Source organism: Oculina patagonica, chromosome 2 (genome assembly GCF_052425735.1).
Source record: "Oculina patagonica isolate OP01 chromosome 2, crgOcupat, whole genome shotgun sequence".
Taxonomy (NCBI): Eukaryota; Metazoa; Cnidaria; class Anthozoa; order Scleractinia; family Oculinidae; genus Oculina; species Oculina patagonica.
Genome location: NC_135759.1, coordinates 1,829,850 through 1,857,458, shown reverse-complemented (window position 1 = coordinate 1,857,458; position 27,609 = coordinate 1,829,850). Strand labels below are relative to the sequence as shown.

At 40.8% G+C, this 27,609-nt stretch overlaps 2 protein-coding genes across 2 annotated transcripts; one reads left to right on the top strand and one right to left on the bottom strand.

Annotated features, from left to right (window-relative positions):
• Positions 1–1,560: 1,560 nt before the first annotated feature.
• Positions 1,561–9,979, bottom strand: LOC144641693 (mediator of RNA polymerase II transcription subunit 28-like). Its single transcript, XM_078500725.1, has 4 exons — positions 9,886–9,979; positions 9,740–9,812; positions 9,201–9,313; positions 1,561–1,917 (listed from the first exon to the last, which is right to left on the bottom strand). Exons 1-4 carry the CDS (start codon positions 9,934–9,936, stop codon positions 1,729–1,731), a joined length of 426 nt encoding a protein of 141 aa, XP_078356851.1. The 5' UTR covers positions 9,937–9,979; the 3' UTR covers positions 1,561–1,728.
• Positions 9,980–10,448: 469 nt separating this feature from the next.
• On the top strand, positions 10,449–27,543 carry LOC144642589 (proton-coupled folate transporter-like). The gene is made up of 7 exons (XM_078501578.1): positions 10,449–10,756; positions 14,369–14,592; positions 15,642–15,954; positions 20,901–21,446; positions 22,303–22,386; positions 23,451–23,610; positions 25,352–27,543. Exons 2-7 carry the CDS (start codon positions 14,380–14,382, stop codon positions 25,524–25,526), a joined length of 1,491 nt encoding a protein of 496 aa, XP_078357704.1. The 5' UTR covers positions 10,449–10,756; positions 14,369–14,379; the 3' UTR covers positions 25,527–27,543.
• The last annotated feature ends 66 nt before the right edge of the window (positions 27,544–27,609 follow it).

The following is a 27,609-nucleotide window of genomic DNA, read 5'->3' as shown; positions in this document are numbered from 1 at the left end:
ACTGTATTTAAAAGGGGCTTTCAAGATAATTATCTTGAACAAATGCACCAAGGGCTATGGAAGGTATATGGTAAGGGTAAGAAAAGTCTGTGTCTGAGCCAAGTGGCCCATACAGCCACAGCTTATCCCAGTTTCTGCTAGTCCATCGCAGGGTTACCCACGCGGCAGTAAATTTTCCAGTACCCATTTATACACCTGGGTAGAGAGAGGCACCGTGAGAGTAAAGTGTCTTGCCCAAGAACACAACGCAGCGCCCTGGCCAGGGCTAAAAACCCTGGCTGTTTGACTCAGAGTCAAGCGCGCTAACCTTTAGTCCACTGCACCTCCCACCATATGGTAGGGTTACCATTTTCAGTATTTGCAACGAGGAGCTGTGGCAGCGAGGAGATCAAGAACCAATTGGCAGGCAGATTCTAAAGAGAAAATGGGGCTGGATTGGCCATACCCTGCGGAAAGAACCAAGCAACATCACTCGCCAGTCCCTGACTTGGAACCCCCAGGGGAAGAGAAGGAGAGGTCGCCCCAAAAACAGCTGGCATCGCGACACGGAAGCAGAGCTAAAGTTAATGGGTTTCACCTGGCAGGATGCTGTGCGGAAAGCCCAAGGCCGAGCTGTTGTCAATGGCCTATGCTCCACCTGGAGCGATGGGCCTAATAAGTAAGTAAGTACCATTTTCTGTAAAAAATGGTATTTTAACGTGAAAGGATTTCGACCCAGTTAGGGCAGAGCCCCCCGTGTAAAACTTTTTTGAGTACCCCGCAGTTTAAAGACTAATTACTACAAACTTTCTTTTTTGATCACATAAGGCTATGCAACATTATGTGAGCCAGCCAAGCAGCTCCAAAATTTTGCTTGCCTGGGGCAGTTGCATGCTTGTTTTATTATTTTGAAATCATGACTTGTTAGCATGCCTGCGCCCTTGCATTGCCTATCAGGCAAGTGAGCATGAAGAGTTACTTCTTGGGCATAAAAATATACTGTAATTGTGACAGATAGGAATTTTTTCAATCCCTGGGAGATATGTCTGTCATAAGCATAGCATTTGCACCTTGTGAGTACTCCTCTTCCTATGAGGGGGAGGGGGAGAGAGGGAGTACAATTAGCCATGTTCAAAACGAGCAGGGGACTGGGTACGAATATTCAATATCGATTGCACTGAAAAACTGGGCCCGTCATCTGAAAGAGCATCCAAAAATTAGTAACTCAACTAAATTTGAGAGTTATTGGTTTAAACGCATAGGTATGGTTCACTTTTAGAAATTGCTAAAATAAGAAAGCTTAGTATGGATTGGAGGGACAGCTGTCCATCCAGCAATACTAAGCTCTCTTATTTTAACGATTTTTAAAAGAGTTCCATGCCTTTGCGTTTAAACCAATAACTCTCAAATTTAGTTGAGTTACTAATTTTTGGATGCTCTTTCAGATGACGGGCCTAGTTTTTCAGTGCAATCGATATTGAATATTCGTACCCAGTCCCCTGCTCGTTTTGAACATGGCTAATTCCAGACCTTATTCTGGAATCAAGTAGACAGGTATGGTATCATAAAAGTTTGTTTCTGTTCAAGAAAGTGGAATTTTTTTTTTTAAAAAAGAGACTTTATTATGTACAAAAGCTTTGTTATAGACTAGCCCACTGATGAGCACTAGTCTTGAAAAAAAAAACACCTGCATATTTAAATTTGTTTACACTGTCTATAAATTATACTACTTCACATTGTATACTGTAACTATTTTCTTGAAGTATCCAAAGAATAAGGATCTAATGATGCAGTTCTTTGTGTCATGTCTGCTAGTTGAAGCCTTGTTTGTCTTGTTTCAAGATCTTGGAGTGCATTGGCCCATAACCCAACTTTGTCCTTTGTTCTTGTCAGTAGCTCTTCCTTCTGTGCCAGCTCAGCTCTCATTTTGTCTACTTCCTGAACACAAACAAAAAAAAAATATTAAAGGGTTACTGTCACGAGCTTCTCTTCAAAACTCCAAGAACCCAACGACATATGGAAATCTACAAATATGTGGTACAGTTTTGTTGAAAATTACTATGCCACTGTACTAAAGCTAGAAACAAATGATATTATCATGATTCAGATTTTCATGCCATCAGAAACTTTAGATCTCAACTTTTTCACATTCTGCCCTTGAGGCCTCAAAAAAAAGCTTGAAACTATAGCGGCTCCCCTCTTTCTTCAACAACAAATTATTACTTTACTTTATACCTTCATCTTGATTTTCTAGGTGTATTGTGGTACGAGTCGGAGTACTTCGCCAATTTTAGTTCTTTTTACTGAAAAGCGGATACATCCCCTGACAGTGTTCCTTTAAAGACAACAAACGATACTGCACCTGCCAACTATCATCAGGGCTGCTAATAACACTTGGTCATCGGACATTGGTCGACCATAATTTGCTCATGTCCAATTAAATCCCAAGTGTGGTTGGACATGATGTCCGGACAATTTTTGACCGAAAATAGAGGATATTACATGGTTGCACGGAGATGTGAAATTTATCTTTGAGTGTTCAAATTGATATTTCACGAGTGAGCGCATGTTTTTGACGGTTTCCGGAGATTTCCGACCATTTTCCGAAGATTACCGAAGATTTGCAAAATGTTGTCTGAAGGTCGTACGAATGTTTTGGAACATTTTCTGAACTTTTCTGATAATTTCCGAAGATATCCTAAGATTGCCGAAGATTGCTAAGGAAGATCCGAAAATGTTTTGACTTAATATTGATTTACTTTGGCTCATTCAGCATTGAAACAGGGCAAACTTGTTAGAAAATGTTTGGAAATCGATATCTTCACATGTGAAGATAACATGTTATTTTCACGTGTGAAGATATGATTTTTTAACATGAAAGATTTCCTGGTATTTCAATTATAGTAAATCATTTTATGGCAACGGAAAAAAAAATGTTGTACCACAATTTTGCTTTGTTCGACCAAGATGGTGTCTTTGTAGGACATGTTTCCTTTCAAGTGAAAAAAAATATTTGCAGCCCTGTGCCAACCCTCATGCATGATGTGTGAGTCTTATCCCTGCGGATCCAACACCTATGCCAATTTCTCACAACCGACTGACAAAAATTAATTATCCAGCTTTCTTGCTCATAAACCCATTAAATCTAAATTTAATTTTGGTGGAAAATAGTTCAATAAGTCAGTGCCATTACTTGTTGGTTTGTAGCAACTCTGTCAATTTTACACATATTGGCAACATTTAAAAATCATCCATCAGAACATCTTTGGTATTCTTTTGGCAAAGCTCAGTTGCCCTTGAAACATCTTCGGAAAACTCCTACAACATCTGGAAATAGTCAAAACATTTTCAGAAATTTGGTTCATGTAGAGTTGACAATCTCAAGCACTTGACTTAGAAAATTTGGCAGGTATACAATGCTGAGGCTAACTTCATTTATTACTATGTGGTTCTAGAAAATATCCAAACCCACCCAGTAGAAGGTTATTAGAAATTCAGACTGGAAAAAAAGGAAGTAATAAACTATATTGGTATAGTGGGGATTTTTAACCTTGTTATGTTAATTTAAAATAATTTTTGTTTCCTCTGTTTCAGTGGCATGCCTGTAAACTAGCTATCTCGAAGCTAAGTGCATGACCACTATAAACACCACATTTACATAATTTTTTACATTTTACATAGAAACCGAGAGTGAGCGAGCCATCTAATTGTTTTAGCATAACCCAGAGTCCGATCTATTCAACAGAAAGTTCAGTGGAAGTGGTTTGTTTATAGTTCTGGTTAATTGAGCACACTCCAAGTGCATTCTATTGAAAATTAGTAGAAACTCAGCTGTGTTCTATTGGAAATCCGCGAATCTGATTGGTTCTCCCACTGTTTTCTATTTAACAATTAGACTACGAGCCCGAGTTTTCTATGAGCAAATAGTCAACGAGGCGTAGCCGAGTTGACTATCGCTCATAGAAAACGAGGGCGAGTAGTCTAATTGTTTTAGTAGAAACTCTAAAGGATTGCAGTCCAAAACCTTTAATATTGTGCACTTTGAAGACAAAAATCAAGAAAATTTACCACTTAAGAGGGTCCTGCTCTTAGAATCGCCTGTACATATGCAAGATAAATAAAATCGATTTTCTCAAACTTTGTCAGGATAAAGACTTATACTTACTTGTTTCAAAAATGTATCTTTGAGATTGTTTCGATTTTTATTTTTTTCGTCGAGACGACTCTTCGGATTTGGCCGCTCGAAGCGCCAAATTCGGCTCTAAAATACCACTTTTTTCGAAGGCGAGCATAAAAAAATATGATCCGTAGCAGTAAAGGCTGGTACATAGTATTAAAATATCATCTTTCAACAGTTATTTAACGCTCTCAGATCCGAATAAAATTTAAATCTGAATTTTTATCAAATTTTCAAAATTATACGCTTCGGCCATGTTGCATCACGCTTAAATTTAGGTCAACTTCGTGAGCCGAAAAGTCAATCTGGTACATGGATTAGGCTGTCAAAACTATTTTTCTGAATAAAGGTATCACTTCATCTTCGATTTTATCCAAAAACTAGATTAGGTAAATAAAACGGAAAAAATCGAGAGCGGCTTGAAAACATGACACTTGAGCTAATTACTTGGCGGTTTGACCTTTCATGTTGCGATTGTTATCGCACGCATTGATCTAGAAAAGTTCGAATTTGGGTCTTATCCCCCGTCAAATAGTATTTTTAGTCTCCCAAATAGCCGAGAGAATTCATTTATTATGTTTCAGAGTCAAAATCAAGCCTCAAATGAGAATCTTTAGCACAAGTTTATTTTGAATTACCTCGCCGTTTGGCGACATCGGACAATGCACGCAACGAAAATATCAGTTTATAGATCACAACCGATAAAAATCTTTCGTAAAACTCGAAGAATGGATAGTACACTAATTAAATAACATGTTTTCTTACCTCAACCGAGCGTATTTTGACGAGAAATTGTAGCACGGTTGCTGCCGTTGCTTGTACAAAGCGTTCGTTTGCAAGTTACATATTTTCTTATCACCCGGATGTGTGACAGCGGTTCGCTACTTCCTGGTATCAAATTTCCCGATATTGCGGTACACGTGTTTGTGGGAACAAACGATATTGCCCTTGGAAAACTGCTGTTGTTGTCTTGTTTTTAAAATTAACTTCCAACTGTGTTGTGCACACTTTGGGTTGCGAAATACCTAGCTGGAAAACTAGTAGAATTGTGCTTTAATTCACGATCAATGGCTTCATGTGGTTTTGCCACACTTGTTGGAGGAGCGTGCGGATCCCCAGGGAGGTGGGGTACTCCGGGATCAAAGTGACGGGGATGATCGAATGGAGGCAAAACTCAGGACCCAAAAAAATCCCTAAGTCTCCCGACATTACCCAAAAAAATCCCTGGACCAAAAAAAACGAGCAAAAAAATCCCTAGTCAAATTACCCCTAAATTGCCAAGGCCGCGCCAAGGCACTTTAGTTTGATTTTAATCCCCAAAAAAATCCCCTATTTAAATCAAGTCACCCAAAAAAATACCTGCCAAATTCTCCTACCCAAAAAAATCCCGGAATCGAAAATTTCGACCCCCAAAAAATCCTTCGCACATCCCGCCCCGTCACTTGGATCCCGGAGTACCCCCCCCCCCCCCCCCTGGGTGCGGATCCAGTGTCACTAATCCGGCTAATGTTGAATGTGCCGTTGTGGGAACCTACCGTGTTATTGGAGACTCTCTATTAGATTGTGAGGCGAAACTCGTACTCTCTCGAGGAGGTTAGCAGCTTAGTATACCGTATTTACTCGAATAAGCGCCGCGGCGCTTATTTAATTTTTCGCGCTTCAAGTGCGGCGCTTATTCGAGGGCGGCGCTTATTTGAGGGCGGCGCTTATTTAAAATTTGGACGCCACAAGGAATCTTATATCTTACAGTAATTGAAAATAGCGTCTTTTGATTGTCAGTATTCGTCTCTTGCTGAAAACAGAAGTGGTGCTAGCTGTCCTGGCAATGTTCGCGACCTTCACAACATATACAGAACTACCAGAGAACTACATATTGTAAAAATGTTGGATAGAAAACTTATGGGCAAGCGGAAAAACAAACACATTAAACTGCAAAACATCGCTTTTGATGGAAAGAAATGTCCCAGTTTGTTTTAGAACTGATTTGTACTGCTGTTTTAGTTAAACGGAATCCCTCGAATAAGCGCCGCACCGGGGCTGCGGCGCTTATTCAGGGGCGGCGCTTATTAACTTTTTTGTCCCAATTGCAGCGCTTAATCGGGGGGGCGCTTATTCGAGTAAATACGGTATGTTTTGTATTTTAAAATAATTGGTCAAATTGTTTGTGTGATCGTTGACTTTATTTGCGTATTCCAATTATGAGCAGCTTAGTTTTAAAAAAGAAGATGCATTTAATATCGGGCCTTGTCTAGTTAAGGTCGCTATGCACAATCTGATTACAAAATCCCGGTACTGTATCACACATTCTGCATGATCGTCACGCAAAAAAAAAAAAAAAAAAAAAAAAAAAACAATCAACCCTGTTCCCAAGGGAGGAAAAAGAGAGAGGCACTGGAAACGAGGCTGGTAAAAATTCAAAAAAATCTTTACGCATTTGGTGTTTTACAGTTGTCTTTACAGTAGCCTGCGAAGAACGAGGCTATGAAGTTTTTGAATGCGCATTTAGAAAACGAGCGTTTTCCAAATGCACACCCAAAAACTACGTAGGTTACTATAAACTACGTTGTCTGGTTTGTCACGCTGGTCGTAGCGGGATCTCATTAACACTAAATTTCCCGCCTTTTTATCTCGTATCCAGAAATGACAGAAATTTTTTAAAACATCCTGCGAAGCGGGTCTGTTGGGAGGGGGTGTGACTTTGAATGGAAACTTCGGTTAAAAAGCTGTAGTATATCAATATTTTCTCGCAGTGGTGTTTGATATCGACGAATCTCACCTTAAACTGACTATCGGCGGTATTTTTCTTACAGTTCCTGGTTAGGTATCTATTTGCTCAAGATGCCAATTAATTTATTGAAGGCAAAGATAACACAATCGTGTCAGGTGGAAAGAAAAAAGGAAAACTAAACTAAGGATGATTATCATTATAAATATTATCCTGTGTCGCACCTTTTTAGAGTAAAGAATTGGGGACAAGAAAAGTGACCGAAAGCAAAGAGTTTTTTCATTGTTAAAGCACAATTTCCACTATAACCAGAAGTACATGATCTAGAAGTCCACATCTCTGGTAATAGGTCTTGTGCTATCGGATTTGCGTGTGTGCTATTTTTAGAACAGGCCTCGCGCGCGAAAATTACGAAGACGGCTTTTGGCGCGAACTGTCAGACGGTTATAAATTAAAATCAAGATTTAAGAGTAATACGACTGTCAAAACGCTAGAGTTAAATAATGGCCAATGAAAATAATGTGTTTTCAATTGTTGTATCGCTCGCTTTTCGAAAATATTCCCAAACAATTTTCAGTTAGCAGTTTTAATATCGAAATTCAGAAAACGAGTATTCCAAACGAGCTTCAAGTCGTGGTTATTTTTGTAGCTCAAGAAAATATTATTTTGTTGATTTAAAGACGTTCAGCAAAGCGAAACATACTTTCTTTAACCAAAAAATAAATATTTTATTCTACCAATGGTTTCGTTTTCTTTGGTTTTTATTCCCCCTTCGAGCGCGCATAATTTGCATGTGTAATATTAAATTCAAGGAGTTTATCACTGTATTGAAACGGAAAGCAACTTTTTCCATCTCTGGTTATCATCGGATGTTTTTCCATCACAGATCTCATAAAATTAGATCGATGCTTCTCCTTTATTTCGGAGTATTTTTTGAATTTGTTTTTAGTTTTAATTTGTTTTCTGAGTGAAATGTTTAATGGCAAGGTCACACGGCATTTAGATTATGTACTTCTGCTATAACTTGCTTTATAGCCTTTAAATTTAGCGTTTTCTTTTTTTTTTTTTTTGAGTCGTTTTTCTTTACACATTGTACAAAACCCGTCCCCCACCTCCCCAGTCTTCAAGGGGTGCTTGGGTACCCTGTGTCTGTGGTTAATATGTAACTTGATAACATTCGCCGACAGTTTATGGATTTGTAGAATGGACGCATTTACGTTACCACTTCTCGTCAAAATAGGCTCGATAAAGGTAGGAAAATGTGTAATTAATTTAGTTTACTATCTATTCTTCGATTTTTAAGGAAGATTTACCTCGGTGGTTATTTATAAACTGATATTTTCATTGCGTGCATTGTCGGACCTCGCCAAACCGCCAGATGTAATTTGCAGAATTTGTAACTCAAAATAAACGTGCTAAGAATGTTCATTTGAGGCTTATTTTTACTGTAAAATATAATAAATGATTTCGCTCGGTTATTTGGGAGACTAAAAATACTATTTGACGGGGAATAAGACCCAAAGTCGAACTTTCTAGATCAATCTGTGCGATAACAATCGCAACATGAAAGGTCAAAATGTCAAGTAATTAGCTCAAGTGTCAAGTTTTCAAGCCGCTCTCGATTTTTTCCGTTTTATTTACCCAGGCTAGTTTTTGGATAAAATCGAAGATGAAGTGATACCTCTATTCAGAGAAATAGTTTTGACAGCCTAATCCATGTACCAGATTGACTTTTTGGCTCACGAAGTTGACCTAAATTTAAGCGTGATGCAACATGGCCGAAGCGTATAATTTTGAAAATTTGATAAAAATTCAGATTTAAATTTTATTCGGATCTGAGAGCGTTAAATAACTGTTGAAAGATGATATTTTAATACTATGTACCAGCCTTTGCTGCTACGGATCATATTTTTTATACTCGCCTTCGAAAAAAGTAGTATTTTAGAGCCGAATTTGGCGCTTCGAGCGGCCAAATCCGAAGAGTCGTCTCGACGAAAAAAATAAAAATCGAAACAATCTCAGAGATACATTTTTGAAACAAGTTAGTAAAAGCCTTTATCCTGACAAAGTTTGAGAAAATCGATTTTATTTATCTTGCATATGTACAGGCGATCCTAAGAGCAGAACCCTCTTAAGAGCTACTCTCACGCGCGACTGTTTTCTATCGGCGAATAGAAATCAGTGGGAGAACCAATCAGATTCGCGGATTTCCAATAGAACACAGCTGAGTTTCTACTAATCGCCGATAGAAAACAGTCGCGCGCGCTAGCTCCTAAAGCAGTAAATTTTCTTGATTAATTACCTAACTTCGGATCTCACCTCTTGAGTGACTTCTTGGGGATGTTTTACACGGCTGTACATTTGTTTCCTGAGAAAATCAGCCTCCAAGGCCTTTGCTGCTTCTAGAAATTTTGTGATGCAGGCCTCTACTCCTAAAGTTCACGGAAGAAATGTAAATATTGGAATAAAACCACCAAAATAGCTGGATTGCAGTGTGGAAATACCTGCAATCCGCTTTATCTATGTGTTTATAATCACACTTTTTCTAAGGGATGATGGAGGTTTCGCTCCTAACCGAGTTCGCAACCTCCTTTTTGGCTTCGAACCCACCTATCGCGAACGTACGTAGAAATATTCAAACTGACGGTCGTTTTTTGGGAGGAAACACGATAAATGTAGTAAATAATAAAGATGGTAATGTACTTTCAAGGTGGGTGCGAACTCAGACGTTGCTAACTCGATTGGGAGCGAAACAGGTAGCCACTTTAAGGGTCAGTAAAGGTTTTCCTATCCCCCTACTTGCTGTACATGTAAAAAATAAAATTTAATTAAGTTTAAATCTGAAAGGAAAAGCTCACCACTTTTGTTGACATTCGTCTTGTCGCCATCTTTTTCAACGTTATCGGTGACAAGAAAAAGAGATACACAGGTCTAAAAGAGAAAAAAGAATGCCTAGTTTTAACATGCAGATTCAACAAATTATGAGATTAATATGCGGGTTTACCTGAAGGGAAGATTCCAGAGCGCTAACTAAATCTTCTTTGTGGGCAGCCATCTTGCCCTTCACTAGTCCCAAGTCTCTTTGAGTCTCCCGGGGACGAGGCGATACTACTTTGGCGATACTACCCCCAGCCCCCACCCTTTAGGATTGACGACTGGGCCAAAGTCTGACTAGGGATATAGGACAGGGAAAGCTGGAATTTAAATTTTTCCCCAGCCTTTGATCACCTTCCTAAAAGATAAATGTTCCTGAATTTTATCAAATCCCTAGAAATGTCATAAATGAGTCACGCCAAACCCCCATCCCCAGAGCCACCCCACCCCCATCCTCGGAGACCCAGGGGCAGTTAGTGGGGGCGGGGAAAAGTCTATACGGGCGAAAAAAAAATCGGCGAAGAAAAGTCAAGAACGAAAAAAAACTATTTTTTTCGTTCTTGACTTTTCTTCGCCGATTTTTTTTTCGCCCGTATAGACTTTTCCCCGCCCCCACTAACTGCCCCTGGGTCTCCGAGGATGCCCCACCCCCGCCTGTCAAGCTTCACGCGTCTACTGGGCTGTCAGATGTCACGCAACCTGTGGTTTAAACGCCAAAAGTCAACACCGGTGTTAGACTCGAAGAAGGAGGTAAAATTACCCATTGAACAATGTAAAATACACGATATATGCAAAATGGAGTGAAGTATAACAATTACCAGCATTTCAATTAGCAAAAACAAGAAAGAAACTTGGAAAGACGCCGCGATTTCACAGCAGGCGGAAACGAACGACGATCAAGAGCGAGCGAAATATAGTCAGTTTCGCGCCAAGGAAGAGAAAGGGCTGAGAAACTGTAGGAGAAGTGTCAACTACGTTAAAATTCTTGTTTGATTCCAAAGGTAAGAGATTAATTATCAACAAAAACACGTGGAGCAGCTGTTTTCGTGTAGATAGGTGCCGATAAAAAAAGTTTACGTAGGTACCATTAACGAGCATGTCACGAGCTGACACCAAACTCTTGAAATGTTTCCAGACAAAAATCGAAAGCTTTAGCTTCAGCTTTTATATTTTTTTAGCTTTCCTTGTGGATTTTTGCTCTGCCATTACCAGTGGTAGATACGGTTTGATCGTTCAATCAGTATTTTAATATTTAGCTGATTGTTTTTTTTTCTTGTTTTGACTGGTGAGGCTCTGAATGTTAGATTAACCTGCAGTCAATGTGTATAAGATATGGCGATTATTATTATATATTATAATATATTTTTAATACTATTATTCGGTTTCGGGGTAGTTCATAGGGCCTGAAGGCTTGTTAATGGAAGCATAAAAAGGGTGATGATTTATAAAGGAATTAGAAAGAGCAATGCGGGAGGAGAGAGGGCTAACCTGCGATCAGGCTTTCTTTTTTTTTCGCGGCGGAGGGAAGGCGAAAAAAGGAAAGCCTGATACAATTACTTGTGAAGTCGTCTGCCGCCCCCTAATTAAAGTATCTGTCAGCGTCGTCTAGAATGTCGGCGATGCCATCAGATAAGCGTGATTAGCGCCTTCAAATTATATTTTTACTCTCACAAACGTGTGTTTGAATAACCCTTTTGAACGAGCTGATCGGATGGTTTTTGTGTTTTGCTGCAGCCGCAATGGCTGCCAGCAAAACACATTGAGAGCTGAAGTTTGTGCCGTAAGGACCGTAAGGACCGTAAGGTGTAAGGTGTAAGTGCCGTAACAGAGGAGAAATCTGAACTACCGATGTCAATCAAATCCATGAACAAACAAAATCGAAACCAATGAACCGTAGCGCTGATCGCATTCGAAGTTACGGGCCAAAGTATTCGAACGTAAACCACGTTGGACACGCTGGAAAACAGAAAACCGATTTAAAAGTATATCGCATTGGGAAAGAAAACAAACTGTGGCGCGACCACTCCAGTTTTATGAGAAATTATTCTGCAGTTTTCATCATTTACGAAAAGAGCGAAGATTTGGAACCTCGCCGAAGGTCATAAATATTTTCTCCAAAGGACCGGTTAGTGCACAGTTTGTAAACTTTCGCTTTGAAAATAAACTTACCCTCACCTTGTCTACACTGTCTACAGCATACTAGTACTGTATTAACTCTGAACTTCATATTTTAAAATAAAATGTATGAACGTGTAACTTGTCACGCAAAGACAGCTGGTAGGCTGCACCGCTAATTGTAGCTGTATTCGAGCTATATAAAAGACAGCTAGAAACGAATTAATACTAGTAACATCACAATGGAAAAAGAAACTTATTCAGTGGTGCACACCGTCGAAAACAAAGAAATATTAAAGGAAGTTCTCATTCACCAGATTCACTGCATCAGATGCAACATTCGTCAGTTCGTGTTTAAATGCGTGGCGACCAGTTTGTTTACTAGTTATTAAAAAATAATACGGTCTTCATTTAATAAACAGTTCATCCTTAAATTTCAGCTTTTCTACGACTGACAGGTAGGTACTATAGTATAAGCCCCGCTAAAATAGCTGGAAAGGGAAAGTTTTTTGAAAAATGAATTTTTGACTGCCAGACGCGCTGGCGCCACATGTTTATTTTGTGAAGATTAATTAAACGCCGTGAAAAATAGAATTTGATGTCCAGCGAGCCACTGCATCTTCGGCTACGCAGTCCTCAGTGAATCCTCCAACTTCACAAATTTCTAAAACTTTAAGAAAACGAACTTTCGCAGAATCAAAAATTGGTCCTTATCGATCTTCCGATCTTGTTGTGAAGACACTGAAATTCGACGAGTGTTCATGCGTGAAGGGATGACTGACGAATGATAATAATTATTTGTAAACTTTCGCTTTCAAAATGAACTTTGCGTTACGTTCAACGCCGTCTTTCTGTTGTTGTACGCCGGTGCGCGTGCGATTATTTATAATTTCTGAATTTTGATCAGTAAAATTATCAGGATTGAATTAACACAAAGTGACTACAATATAGTGCAATTATTAACCTGCACACAAGTGACAGACAATAAAAGACGTTGGATTTCAATCTCGACTCACTTGTCTTTCATCAACATGTTCCCTAAGACTTTGCTCTAGCAGCAAAACACATGGACCCATTGGGGCCCTATTTTTAAAATTTGTTTTCTGCAAAGGCTGATTTTGTGTAAGGCTCAGGTTAGACATTTCAAGGTTGTAGTTTTCGTCACTGGCACGATCGTCTGGCGTCTTTGGTGGTGTGATATAATCTTCGACACCATTGGTGATAGATCGCGCTCTTGCCGAATTCCGTCGTAAGCACCGCCAAAACATCTTTTCTTTCACAAACTATTCGTCGAATACACTCCCTTTGTTCGTCTTTAAATGTTTTGTGAACAAAACTCTTGAGAGATTTTCTAAAAGACCCTAAAAGCTAGAAGAACTCGCTCTCTACTTCATTCCGCTCAACACCCGCCATGATAACAATCATCTACGCGTGATATTTTTGGACCGGAAATTAGACTTGAACTCAATTAGCCAATCAGGATAGAGTTTTAATGTTGCCTTTTGTTTTCTGACCAATCAGAAAAAAGTCCAGATTCTGGACTTTTTACAGACGACTCGACAAGTAATTGTATCAGGCGTTCATTTTTCCGTTGACCCCTCCGCCGCGAGAAAAATAACGCCTGATCGCAGGTTAAGAGAGGGCGGGAAGCGGGATTCTTAAGGTGGCGGGAACCGGGAGAAAACGAGTGAAATTTTGTAACATTTCACTATATTTCGCAATAGACATGGAACAAACAGGAGAGAACAGTTACGGAAAGGGGCGGGAGGCGGGAGTAAAAGGTACGGGAAGCGGGAGTAAAAGGTACGGGAGGCGGGAGGTATAGACCCCCTGTTCCCCCCCCCCCAATAGTTGATTTATTCATTTATGACTGTTTAATACAACTTTGATGCATGGCGGCTGTACAAACAGTCGTGATCATATGATCACCTTTATAACAGAAACATGCACAGAAAAACAATCGACAATTAATGGTAAAATTAGTGAGGCTGCTAATTTATTTTAGAAAGGTTCTGCTTGGTCAAACAATTGAAAAAATAACTTTGGAATCAAAATTTCTAGAACTGTTTGGTTATGGTACTGTAGATGTATGAACAACCAAAAATTATCTCCCTCTCCTTTCCTGGTAGACTACGAGCAGTCCCTATTTTTTCGCAGAGTCTGTCGAGCTTGAAGCGAATTTTTTTTCGAAGAGTTCGTCGAGCTTATAGCGAAAAAAATTACTCGTGGGGGGAGGAGGCGGGGTAATTTTTTTCGCTATAAGCTCGACGAACTCTTCGAAAAAACATTTCGCTTCAAGCTCGACGGACTCTGCGAAAAAATAGGGACTGCTAGTAGTCTACTTTCATAGACGTTTTGCAAGAGGTTTAAACTGTCCAAAATTTCTCATGAATCAACTGAAAATTGAAAGTAGCTGCTCACAAAAGAACAACAGTTTTTTTATGATTACCACGATCATAATTAATTAAATCTTTCTTTATTCTGTCTTGTTATACCAGAATTTTGAAACATGCCTTCAAGAGGATGGTTGAAGCTAAGACGGCCTACTATAGAGCCAGTGATTTTTCTTTATGCCTATGGCCTCTTCATGCACTTGCCAGTTATTCAGCAGTACATCTACAAGCGTGTCAGTGATGCTAAGGGATTCCCTTACAGTACGTCATCAAAAGGAAGCTGCAATAAACAGAAACTCAACTCAACTCTTGAAGAACTAGAAAAAGAGGTGATTTTTTTCAATGATTTATAAAGTGTTCTGGAATGGTTTTTGATTGCTTAGTCCACCACAGGGTTAGTCAAAACCCACCTCCCTTCCCTAGCCCAGCATAAAAACTATCAGTACCCATTACCTGCGTGAAGTGAGGCACTCTAAGGGTAAAGTGTCTTGCCCCAAGAACACAAATACACATATACCAAATGCTCTTAGAATAATAATTATTGCAGGTTTTCCCAACAACCCTCCAATTTTATTTTTTTCCTTAGTGGCCATTTGGCCACTGACTGCTCAAGCTTGGTTGCCAGTGAAAAATTCAGTCCTTCTTCTCAATTTCAGTTGCCAGGCTGACAACTTGGGTTCCAATGAAGTCACCAGCTTCACAATTTAAATGGCAACTTAAATGGTCTTAAATTAGGTTGCCCAAAGGCTCTTATGTAAAAAAAATCTTGGGAGCCTAACAATCGCGATAGTCTTGTAATTTTCAATAGTTCTGATAGTTTTTCAAATGGTGTCCTGTGGTACTTTTTCCTTGATTGAAAAAATGCCTCTCGTTCTCTGCCTTCCTTTCTCAGCTTTCTGTTCGTTGTTTCAGAATCGGTGCCGTATTACAAGCCATAAAAGCAAACTTCATGGACATCACTCGTCTCTAGCCTAGGGCCTTATCCACGTTCGAAATGGTGATTTGAATATTAACTTCACCCCCCTCTTAGAGAAAGAAATGATTACAACGCTATAAAGTCACTAATTACAATACTATCGCAATAGTATCGCAATAGTATCGCAATAGTGTCACTACTATCGCAATAGCCGGTACAGTAGTACACATACAGCTCTGCTGATGACAATCATTTCAGCCGGCAGGGCACAATGGCGAGCCCAGACAGCTCTACCTAGAGTGTGCAGGTGCACAAACCCTTATTCACTTTTTTTATTATGTAATCTAGTATGTAGAAAGTAAATGTAAATTACGTTTTTCCAAATTAAGATGAAGTGTTCTAAATCAATCTTGGATTATTAAAATTTATTTTTATTAATAAACTTGTTACATGTTTATATAGGTGCAGTCCTTATCATCATACATTCACTTGGGAATAGTCATGTTTGCATCAATTCCCTCCATATTTACTGCTCTCTTTATCGGTGCGTGGACAGACACAGTTGGGCGTCGACCTGCTCTAGCCTTGCCAGCTATTGGAAGTACTATTGAAGCTTTGATTGTGCTGGGTACGATGTACTTTCACTGGCCAATTTATGTGTTGTTTGTGGGCAGTGCTATCAGTGGCGCATGTGGATTCTTCACCACAATGGCGATGGCAGTCATGGCTTATATTGCCGACACCACTGATGAGTCTGACAGGGGCTTCCGCTTAGGTAAGAACCAAGGCAGCCGATAATTTAGAACAGTTACTATAGTTTTGGTGGGGAGTTAAGGGGGGAGACCCTAATCTACAACATGGTTGTTATGGATGGCTTCCAACTGTTATATCTTGGGCTCCCTTAGTATCCTGGGTTAAGTTTTTGGTCATGTTTGTTCTATTGGAGATTCCCCTCATTTTTGTTAGTCATTACCTGATATTATAATTAATTTTGGTAGGTCAGGTGACCAGAACACAAAAACCCTAAAAACTCCCACAGCGTACATTTTTCTCAGTTGAAATCAACAACATGGGTAGAGTGCATTTAGAAGCAAATCAAATCATTGCTGAAAAAACTACAATGTCATTAAGTTTTTGTGAAACCTTAAAAAATTTTGGTTAATTATTGTTTCGTTGTCATTACGCAACCACAGTTAGCAGGATCAAGTTTCGTTTCATTGCACGTGTCTCTCTCGTCAGTGCTAGTTGGTCGCTTTCGTTAGCTTCTTCGTTGTATTTTTCGTCGCATCTTCGTCTAAAATGTCACAGTTAAGGAAATCATCTCGTTTACATTCCGCTCGCCATTTGAGCGACGATTACGCTTGGGATTCGCTTTCTCCACTTCTTCCCGGCCGGCGTGAAGATTCGCCAACATTCCACCAGAATGGTAAGACGCAAATAGCACCGTCAACATCGGGACTTCCACTTTCAGCGGATCAGCCAGGGAGGCAGAAACTCTCCCAAGCGGAGATTCTTGAACAATCAGAAAGAGTTTTGCCGTCAGTTGTTTTGCCACCGTCTGCTACGGCCGGTTCACCGCATCAATCCAGTCGCGAAGACCGTCGCCAACTGCGACTTCACATGGAGACACAAGATCTCGAAATAAAGCGGCTACAACTAGAGTTGCAGTTGGCCCAGCTCAAGCTCGCCTCTAACACGTCCCCAAAACCCGACGACTCTGCGAAGACCGGCGACAAGTCAAGCGAGAAGTCTCTTGGCGATCAACGCGCCCCTCAAAGGATTACAAATCCGCAGGATTGGCCACACATATTCGCCCCAGGTGAGCCCAAACTTTTCAATGAATTGTCTATGGCTGAATTCTCCGCCGGCTACACCGTTATCATACAGCGTTGCACAGATGTTTCTCGCCGAGCAGCACTCATCTCTCATTTTCACGATCTCATGGTTCTTGCGTCAACATACATGTGGTCAGCGGTCCGCGCCTTTCATTACAAGGTGTTGAGAAGTATCGAAATGGGCCTTGCGTCCTGGGGGGATTCCTTCGACTCGCTTAAGCAGCCATTTTTCCTGCCAACCGCTCTCCTTGTGGATTCAACAAATAAAACACACGGCCGCGCTTCCCCCAGACAGCCGTCAAGCTCCACGTCTAGCCCTTCCATTCCCCGCAGTGAGATATGTGACGCCTGGTCTTGGTACGACGACTGTAAAAACCATGAGTGCCCTCTCCGTCACATCTGCATTGTGTGCAAGCGGGAACACCAAGCCAAAACCTGTCCTAAACGCAAGTATCCTGTTCCACCACGTCGTCAAGACCCCACCCCTCAAGATTGACTACTCGCCTCACCATCTCACACATCGGTTCCTCCTCCCAAATCCTCAGCCTGTCAGCCAACCAATCGTTTATCATCTCAACTTCAACCAAGCCTCCCTCTCTCGCCTCGCATTAATGACAACTCGGCCACCTCTCCGCTTCCCACAGGCATCGTCGATTCCTCAGCCCCTGATCACCCCATCAAGCCCGATCTTACACGTCATCTGATTTCTCTTCATGCCAAACTCCAGCACTCTCCTGGACCGAATGCCTTTACCCTTCGTTTGCCAGTACCCTCTGGCCTCCAAGTGCACGAATGGAGAGCTCGGTTACAGGACTACCATGACACTGACCTTTGTAACTTCTTAGATTATGGTTGGCCAGTCGGTTACATGGCAGCCACCCTCCCTACATCTACTTTCAACAATCACGGCTCGGCTTTGGCTCAACCTGATCTCATTCAATCTTACCTGGACAAGGAGTGCGGCCTAGGGGCTACTTGCGGTCCTTTCTCAGCCAACCCTCTAAGCACGGATTTAACAATTTCACCTCTTCAAATCGCCCACAGTCGTTCAGGAAAATCACGTGTAGTCGTCGATCTCAGCTTCCCCTCAGGCTCCTCGGTAAATGACGGCATTCCTAAAGACTCTTACCTTGCCGAACCACTCGCTCTCCGATTACCCGGCACTGACGCTCTCATCGCGATCATTCTCCAAAAAGGCCCTGGATGCCTTCTCTTCAAGAAGGATCTCAGCCGCGCCTACCGTCAGCTGCGCATCGATCCCAGGGACTTTCACCTCCTCGGCGTACAGCACCACGGTGGAATTTATTTCGACGTCGCTCCCCCATTCGGCCTCCGTTCTGCCGCGATGATGTGTCAGCGCACCACTTCAGCAGTCTCACATATGTTCTCAAACCTCGGTTATCAGTGCACGAATTATATCGATGATTTCGGCGGCGCTGAATCTCCAAGCAAGGCAACTATGGCGTTTGAGACCCTCGAGGAACTTCTCTCCATTCTCGGTCTGGAATCCTCACCTGAAAAAGATTGTGCCCCATCCACTTGTATGGTCTTTCTGGGAGTACAGTTTAACACCATTGATATGACCATGTCCGTGACACCTGAACGCTTGCTTGAACTGCTCTCACGTTGTCGCTTGTTGCTCACCGCCGATTCTGTTTCACGACGTGATCTACAATCATTACTTGGAGTTATGTCTTTCGTTACCGCCTGCGTCCGCCCAGCACGCATTTTCATGTCTGGCCTACTAAATACCTTACGCACCAACCCGTCAGCACGCCTCTGTCCCTTAACTTCAGACGACAAATCGGATTTGCGCTGGTGGTGCCATTTCCTCCCACAATTTAACGGCGTAACACTCATCAAGTCGACACCTTGGCTGAACAACCCCTTTTACTTGTCCACTGACGCTTGTGCATCGGGAGCAGGAGGCTATTTTCAGGGGCAGTTCTTTCACACTCCTTTTCCCGGGCACATCCTAGAGCAGTACGGTCACGACATAAACATCCTCGAACTGTTGGCAGTCATGGTGGCTTTAAAGCTGTGGGCCCCAGCACTTCGCGGTCAACGATTTATTCTCAACTGTGATAACAAGAACTGCGTCCTTGCCCTGAACTCAGGTCGCTCTCGCACCCGTGCTATGCAGCTTTGCCTTCGTGAGATTTGGTTTTTGTCTGCCGCCTTCGACTTCGAGCTCGCCGCACATCATATTCAAGGCGCCTCCAACACCCTGGCTGACCACCTTAGTCGCTGGCATTTATCCCCAGGTCACAAGGCTCATTTTGAGGCTCTCACAGCCGACATCCCCACAGTACATGTACCATGTGCTACCGACCTCTTCAATTTCGACGTGCGCATCTAACACTCCTCTTCTCTTTTGCTCATTCAACAGATCCCGACCATGCCCTCGCCATCCCATCATCCCTGGCTCTGCTTCAAGAATATGTCCAGGATATTCAAGCCCAGGCCTACGCTCCCGGTACCCTCCGGAACTTGCGTTCTCAGTGGAAGACGTACCTCCAGTTCTGCCATCATTTCAGCCTCACACCCCTTCCTGCCTCAGCTTCAACTGTTTCATGCTTTCTCGCGTACCTGTCGCGCAAGACAGCTTCCTACCAATACGTGATGAATCACCTCAACTCTGTTCGTATTCTCCATTTACAGCATGGTTTTGCGTGCGATGTATTGAACAGCTTCCCCGTGGGCCTAACCAAAAAAGGACTCAAGCGCATCATGGGCACAAAGTCCCGCCAAAAGCACCCTATCACCGTTGATTTGCTACGGCGCATGAGAACACTGCTGGATTTGTCCATTCCAACACAGGCAGCTCTTTGGTGTTTGTTCCTGGTGGCGTTTTTCTCTTTTCTGAGAAAATCCAATCTCACCGCGCCCTCTGCTCGTGCTTTTGACCCATCCAAGCACCTCACCCGCAACGATATAAAGTTCTCCCGCAATGGTGCAGTTCTACGAATACGCTGGTCCAAAACTTTGCAGCACAGAGAAGGCATTCTGCTGATTCCTCTTCCGCTTATCCCAAGCTCCGACCTTTGCCCAGTCACAGCCATTAACCATTATTTCCAATTGGTGCCAGCCGACGTCAACTCGCCGTTCTTCTGTGTCCCACAGGGGCCCCTGCTTCAGCCTATCACCTTCTCCCTTTTCTCCAGCTTTCTCAAAGAAACCATTACGGCCATTGGCCTGGATGCCAAGAACTTCTCTCCGCATAGTTTCCGCCGGGGTGGCGCAACACACGCATATCAGTCAGGGGTGCCGGATCACCTCATCAAGCTGCACGGGGACTGGCGCTCTGACGCTTATAAACTTTATTTGTCTTTGCCTCTGGCAACGCGCACTAGTGTTGCAGATGTTATGGCCGCCTCGCTCTTTAATACAGTGTAGTCTAGTTACCATTTTTTTTTTTTTTCATCGTTTCCAATTCAAATTCAGCATTTTTTTTTTCATTTTCATTATTATATAATTATATATTTTTTAATCCCGTTTGGGCCTTTTTTCGGGGATTTCAACATTGAACAATGAAATAAATTTTTATGGCCCAAACGTGTCTCGTCGTAATAATATTGTAATGGTTATAGAATAATTTAGAGTTTTGATTCCAAAATCAAATTGGTTAATTATTGTTTCGTTGTCATTACGCAACCACAGTTAGCAGGATCAAGTTTCGTTTCATTGCACGTGTCTCTCTCGTCAGTGCTAGTTGGTCGCTTTCGTTAGCTTCTTCGTTGTATTTTTTTAAATTTCAACAAAGAAGGATATTTATTATTGTGGTCACATGGATAATAAATTATTTATCAAAATTCAAAATCTTTCCATTAAGTATCCTCAAAAATTTAATGTTTACCTACTGCATGAATATTTTTTCTGTTCACAGCTGTGATGGAGTTTCTTGTGTTTTTTGGAGGAATGATCAGTCAACTCACTAGTGGCCTGTGGATTGAGAACCTTGGTTTTGTGGCACCATACTGGTTCATATTTTTCTGCCTTCTTTCATCTGTCCTCTACGTTATTTTGTTCGTCCCTGAATCAAGGGCTCCCACCGAGAACAAGTCAATCCGCAAACTATTCAGCTTATCAAGCGTCAAGCGAGTGTGGCATGTGTACAAGAATCCGAGAGATGGAGCAAGAAGAAATCTGATCATTTTCACCCTAGCCTCTGGTGTAATTGTTTTAACCACCATGGGGGTGAGTGGGGTCGTCGTGCTGTTCCTCCTTCACAGTCCCCTGTGCTTCTCTGCAGAGAAAGTTGGCTATTTCTCTGCCTTCCGATTCTTCGTGCAAGGCCTTGGTGCGGTGCTTGGTATAAAGTTGTTAGGAAGGTGCCTAAATGAAGTCAATATTGCCAGAGTTGGTATCTTCTCCCTTGCCTTGTCACTGATTGTGTTTGGATTCTCGAAAGTAGAGTGGTTGGTGTTTATGTGTAAGTGCATGCAGCTATTCATTTGTATAAATTTACTTGATTGCTTAATTTTTTATGCATACATGTGCATAATAATTTATTTCTTTTAAAGCAAGTGAAAAGCCATCTTAAAAGTAGTTATGAAGCAAGTGCTTTAAGGAGCAATTTGAACATGGATGTAAATTTTCTAAAGGGTAATCTAAAATCTAGAAACTAGCTAGTATGCCATTGTTATAATTTTGGGACTTGCCTTTGGTTAGCCAGAAACACAGACAGAATTTAGGCTGTTGTTTCATGCCATTGCAAAAAAAAAAAAAAAAAAAAATAAAATAAAATAAAATAAATTAGGCCAGAAAATAAATTATATTAATCCTCTCATCCAGCCTTCTTCCCAGGGTCCTTCCTTCCCATCCCCTGGAGCCAGGGAACAAATTAAAGTTGCCACAAATCTGTCTGTGTTTTTATTTTTTTTTCTTGTTAATGTCCCCAGAGCCATTTGTCCATCTTAGCCAGGGGAGCCTGTGCATGAGAAACAAGTGATTCTGGGGACACATGATTTGATTGGTTGGATTTTAACAAAAGGAACAGCCAATCAAACGAACCCTGGTAGAATAGACCTTTCCCACATTCTACCGAACAATGGTGCTGTCAGAGTCCAGATTAGGTGTATAAAAATGTATTGTTTTGTTCGTACGCACTGAAGTGGAATGCGGGAACGGTCTGTTGTAAATGTTTTCAATTAGATACCATTTTTTCTGTGCATATTTTGGTCAGTTTATTTAAAATACATAATTTATTTTTTCGTAATTTATTATTATTTACAGCTTTCATTTATTTGTCTCATTTATTTTTTTGTCTGAACATTGTATGTTATCAGCGCCAATTGCTGCCATATTTGTTGGAGCGATTGTTCCTCTTTTTCGTGGGATGATGTCAAGAACTGTTGGTGCAGATGAACAAGGTTAGAAGCCACATCTTACAACCAAAATTATTTAACAATATATGATAATGGTGACTTGTATTAAAGTGAAAATAAGTGGAGAAGTGGAAACAAGTCAAATACTCGGACAAAAGATTTTCCAAGTTCCCCAACGGGAGTCGAACCCATGACCTTCCAGAAATACTAGACCGGTCATGGGTCCGACTCTCGTTGGGGAACTTGGAAAATCTTTTGTCCGAGTATTTGACTTGTTTCCACTTCTCTTCTTATTTTAATTTAACAATTTGTTCATGTTTTAGCATGCACTATTAAGTTATTGTGCATTTGGGAAGTTTGGAGAGCAGGAAAGATCAAGACGATAGCTGGGAGCAACTTTGGCTTCTTGAGTGCTCAAACTTCCCGTGCGCACCATACCTCGATAGTGTACAGCTAAAAGCAAAGCTAGAACCAACTGTTTTACAACATTGCTGGTGGAAATGCAAGTCAAAACTCATGTGATTAATGCTTGTGCTGTCTGTGTGCACTGCTGGATTATGGTGCCATTTAATATACTTAAATACTGAATTTGGTTGTGCAGCTTTAATTTACTAGCTATGTTATAAAAATAATAATTTTAATAGTATGATGATCTACATTTACCGTAAACACCCGCAGATGAGCCGCACCCTGAATTTAGCAACTCAAATTTTCTGACACATTGTGGACGTACTAAAAAGCCAAGGAATTTACTTGGGCCTGCATGATGTTGAATAGAACCTCAACTTCTGTGCCATTTTTGATGTGTAACTAAAACTGTTTTAAAACGTCTTTTTTTAGATAACTTGCCCCAACTTGTAAAATAATTATTATTATACATATAAATTTTTAATATGATTTAAAATTGCATTGCTCTAGCTTATTTTTAATCTTAAGTTCCCCCTTATTGTTTGTCCAGTCTTGTAAGGCTGTCCTTTTTTTTTCATTAATATTACATGACAAAGCATAATATATAATAAACTTTAGACTTAAACGTAAACTATCAAGAAAGCCATAAATTATCCTGGAGATGTTATATTGGTTCATTATTTTTATGCTGTTATTTTCAGGAGCACTTTTTTCAGCCACGGCATCACTGGAAACCTTGTGTAACTTTATCGGTGCATTCATCTTCAACTCAATGTATCCAGCTTCTTTGAAGTTCAATTTTCCAGGATTCGTGTTCTTTCTGGGAACAATAATGTTGATAATACCTCTGCTGCTTATATGGTAAGTACCTCATTAAAGTTGTATAAAATTATATGATCAACTGAGGTGTGGCTAGCAAGGTGACCTAGTTCTTAACTTAAAGTAATGGTTTGATTTAGCGCCCTCGTTCCAATAAGCGCCCCCTTTCGAATAAGCGTCCCCCCCCTTCGAATGTGTTTTTGTCAATAAGCGCCCGTATTCCAATAAGCGCCCACATTCTAATAAGCGTCCCTATTCATATAAGTGCCCTATTCTAATAAGCGCCCTATTGTGGATAACTGCCCCTGCTAAAGTCATCAACGTTGAATAGATAGACTCACCGTACCATACATGTATGTATTTACTGCTAAAACGAACGATTCTCTTACAAGTAACTGAACTTCCAACAATTTGTTACTGCTATAGTTTCTGTTTTTGTTAGGTATTTTAATATTTATTAAAGTTTTGTTTTGAACATTTTAATGTTTCTTAAAAAATTAAATAAGCGCCCTGTCCCAAATAAGCACCCGGTCTCAAATAAGCGCCCTCTCTTGAGGTGCCAAAAGAAAATAAGCACCCCAGGTGCTAATTAAAATCGAATCATTACGGTAGTACATTTGATTCTGAATAAGAAGCTAGGTTTGGATATGAGCACTTCCCAGGTTCTTTCTAGGCTTCATTACCAGCCACTTTTCGGAAAAATGAACCTGTTTCCCCCTCTCAAAACTGGACACGAGAGTGGCGGAAATGGAGTGTAGATTCTTTTAGTTGGACAAGACTCTTTACTCTCACGGTGCCCCTCTCTGCTTAGGAGTATGAATGGGTACACCAGTTCATTTTTAGGTCAACTCAACAAAATTTTGGTGTTGAGGGAGGGGAGGCTAGGGGGAGGTGACCTGAATAGGCTAGTAATATCCCATCCAGGGAGAATGTGTATATTCTTAGTCGCATCTGCTGTAATAGAAGCTGGAATTAATTAACACTTTTATCAGCGAGCCATTTGGCTTCTCTGAACTTTGTGACAGGAAAAGAATTTTACCTTACCTTACCATAGCCACAGACTTCTTCTAATATCATAGTCCCCCGTTCTTTTCCCCCCTCCAACAAAGGAGAGGAGATATTAAATAACAGGACTTCGAGTAGTTATTGGACAAAATTATGTACCAAATTATGTATCTTATCAAAAGAAATCTTTTCTAAAAAACGTCGAAAACAAATTTCGAAGTTCCACTGAATCGCTTAAGGACGATTTTACAAAATGGCTACACGTGAGATTTTGCCTATAGCTTGTGAACTTTGAAATTCTTTTTTTCAGACTCTGATAAGACGTTGTTGTTGGTGTTATCACGGATAATAACTTACTACATCTTTATACCTTTTATTGAGGGTAGGATATACCGGATTAGGATTTAAATTACTCAACTTCCTAGTGGATTCCGTCTTAGAGCAGTTTACAGTTGAGTGTCGTAAAACCAAAAGCAATGGAAAGCAAAGTAATGATTATTAGTTGTAATTACTCTGGCCAATCACAAAGCACAATCAGTGAACCAATCAAAACTCGAAGCAAATACATGTAGCCGGTTGTAGCCGGCACGAAGCGCGGGAAAACGTGCGCGAGCGAGACACGATTGGAGTCGTTTCTAGTTCTGATTGGCTGAGAAAGTGGCGCGAGATTTTAACCAATCACCAAGCGTAGTAGTGCAAAACCAAAGCAAACGCAAATTACTCTCGGCACTCAATTGAAAACCGCTCTATTAATCACTCTTGTATTTTACTTGTGCAGTTGCTTGAGGAACCCTGTAAGCTTCATGTCAAAGAGAGACCTAGTCAGGTCAGGACCACAGGATAACATGGAGGACAATTTAATTGCCACAGCTGCTGGTATGGCAACAAGTGACTCAACCTCGTCTCCGCTTCCGAGTCCTACAGCTGACACATCATATCAAGCAGTAGCATGAATGAGAACTCTATACGGCTGCATGGCTGGAATAAACTTCTTCTCTTTGCGCGCTAAATTCTAGATCCCCGCATACACCCGCCTCTCCCGCCTCGAGAGACGCCTGAGAACCCATTCAAAAAAATTTTCACGCCGATGACGTAGCTTTACAGTGCTTCTGATTGGTTGTCATTTGTGTGCGAAATTTGTAACCTAGCAACAGCCATCAGAGTTAGGATTGAACCGAACGCGCGGAGAAAGAGGTTTGTTGCTCAGGTGGGGCTGGTTGTACATAATTATACTTAAATCAAGAAATTTTAACTAAAAGAGAATTAATCCTCTCTTGATATATTCTTATTATATATATTCTTGTTTTTCATTCTATTTTTAATGGGTGGGATAATTTTTTTATATTTTTAATAGCATATACTTTAGTGTATTTTAATTTTAGTCCTACGTTTTATACATGACCCTCTGGCTCGGACATTGAGGGAGACCTCGTCCCACGTATGGACAATAAAATTGTAGACTGTCCACAGCCTCTCGATTTTTCAACGTAAAAAAGCAAACGAAGCGAGCGCGAAGCGCGAGCACGCGGGGGGAGGAGGGCGGTAACCGCGCGCTCATCGATCGAAAAAAACACGAAAAAATAGAGGGCTGTGGACAGTCTAATAAAATTGTATTGTATTGTATAAATGTTAAAGATATAACGTAATAGGGTACTTAATAAGGTACCTATATCATGCTACAAAGGAGCCAAATGCAAATAGTTTTATTCGTTATAAGCAATTTAAATACATAAAATAAAGAAAAAAAGGTAAGGTAAAGACTGCAGAATTAACTGTGGGGTCGCAAACTGAAGTTACTGTAATATAATTATTGACATAATGAACAAAATAAAGAACAAGTTAAAAACCAGAGACAGGAAATGCACACGAGAAGATTTCACGTCCATGTACTTTACGAAAACAATTACTTTCTACAATAAGAGGGTAAGGTTTATAGAGCGGTTTTCACTTGAGTGTCGGAAAGTAAATTGCGTTTGCTTTGGTTTTGCATTGCTATGCTTAGTGATTAGCTTAAAAATCTCGCGCCACTTTCTCAGCCAATCAGAACTAAAACCAAAACCAATCGTGACTCGCTCGCGCACGTTTTCCCGCGCTTCGTGCCGGCTACATGTATTTGCTTCGAGTTTTGATTGGTTTGCTGGATTATCTGTGTTCTTTGTGATTGGCCAGAGTAATTACTTTGGTTTTGGTTTTACGACACTCAATTGAAAACTGCTCTATGAATTTTGCTATTATCAGTTAATATTATCAGACAATAAAGTATCGGTTGTTTTAACCAAACGCCTGAAACAGGCTAGGATCAAGCTAGGATCCAGAAAACTGTTCGTTATAAATAGGGAGAGATATGTCAGTGTGTTCTAGAGGTGTCCTGTACGTAAACGTTATCTAGACTGTACTGGAATTTTATAAAAATAAAAAATAAATAAATATATGTTTATAGTGGTCATGCACTTAGCTTCATATCTCAACGAGATAGCTAGTTTACAGGCATGCCACTGAAACAGAGGAAACAAATAATTTTAAATAAACATAACAAGGTTAAAAATCCCAACTGGCAGGAGGCAGACCAGTTGGCTATATACAAAGCGTGGTCGAGGATTTGAACTCGGGACAACCGAGAAACAAATCCAGTTAGTAGAAAGGGCAGGTCTTGAACCGGGGACCTCCAGATTACAACACAAGCGCCCTAAACCACTCGGCCACTTTTGCCTCCTTTATAAAATAAATTAATGTGAATTCATAATTCGAAAGTTGATGTTTGATAGCGTTCTTTTTCAAAAAAAAAAAATGATGAAAAACGACAACACAAAGGTAGGCCGCGGTAGGCTGCATGACAAACTGCGTTGGCATAAGGTAGTTTGAATTACCCCTGAAAAAGACCATCGATCTGGTCGTGGCTCAAGCTACCACATGTAGTCCAAGCTCCGATACTAAAGGAGCCGTCAACATGACATTGCGTAATAACGTTATAATAAGTGTTTGTATGGGAATACTAACAGTCCATCCTCGGAGACCCAGGGGCAGTTAGTGGGGGCG

Excerpts from the sequence above, each read along its gene's own strand:
- LOC144642589 (XM_078501578.1), top strand. The coding sequence starts at position 14,380 with ATGCCTTCAAGAGGATGGTTGAAGCTAAGACGGCCTACTATAGAGCCA. Across the intron at positions 15,955-20,900 it reads TGACAGGGGCTTCCGCTTAG|CTGTGATGGAGTTTCTTGTG; the intron begins GTAAGAACCAAG and ends TTCTGTTCACAG. Across the intron at positions 23,611-25,351 it reads ATACCTCTGCTGCTTATATG|TTGCTTGAGGAACCCTGTAA; the intron begins GTAAGTACCTCA and ends TTACTTGTGCAG.
- LOC144641693 (XM_078500725.1), bottom strand. The coding sequence starts at position 9,936 with ATGGCTGCCCACAAAGAAGATTTAGTTAGCGCTCTGGAATCTTCCCTT. Across the intron at positions 9,314-9,739 it reads GACGAATGTCAACAAAAGTG|GAGTAGAGGCCTGCATCACA; the intron begins GTGAGCTTTTCC and ends CGTGAACTTTAG. Across the intron at positions 1,918-9,200 it reads CCCAAGAAGTCACTCAAGAG|GAAGTAGACAAAATGAGAGC; the intron begins GTGAGATCCGAA and ends GTTTGTGTTCAG.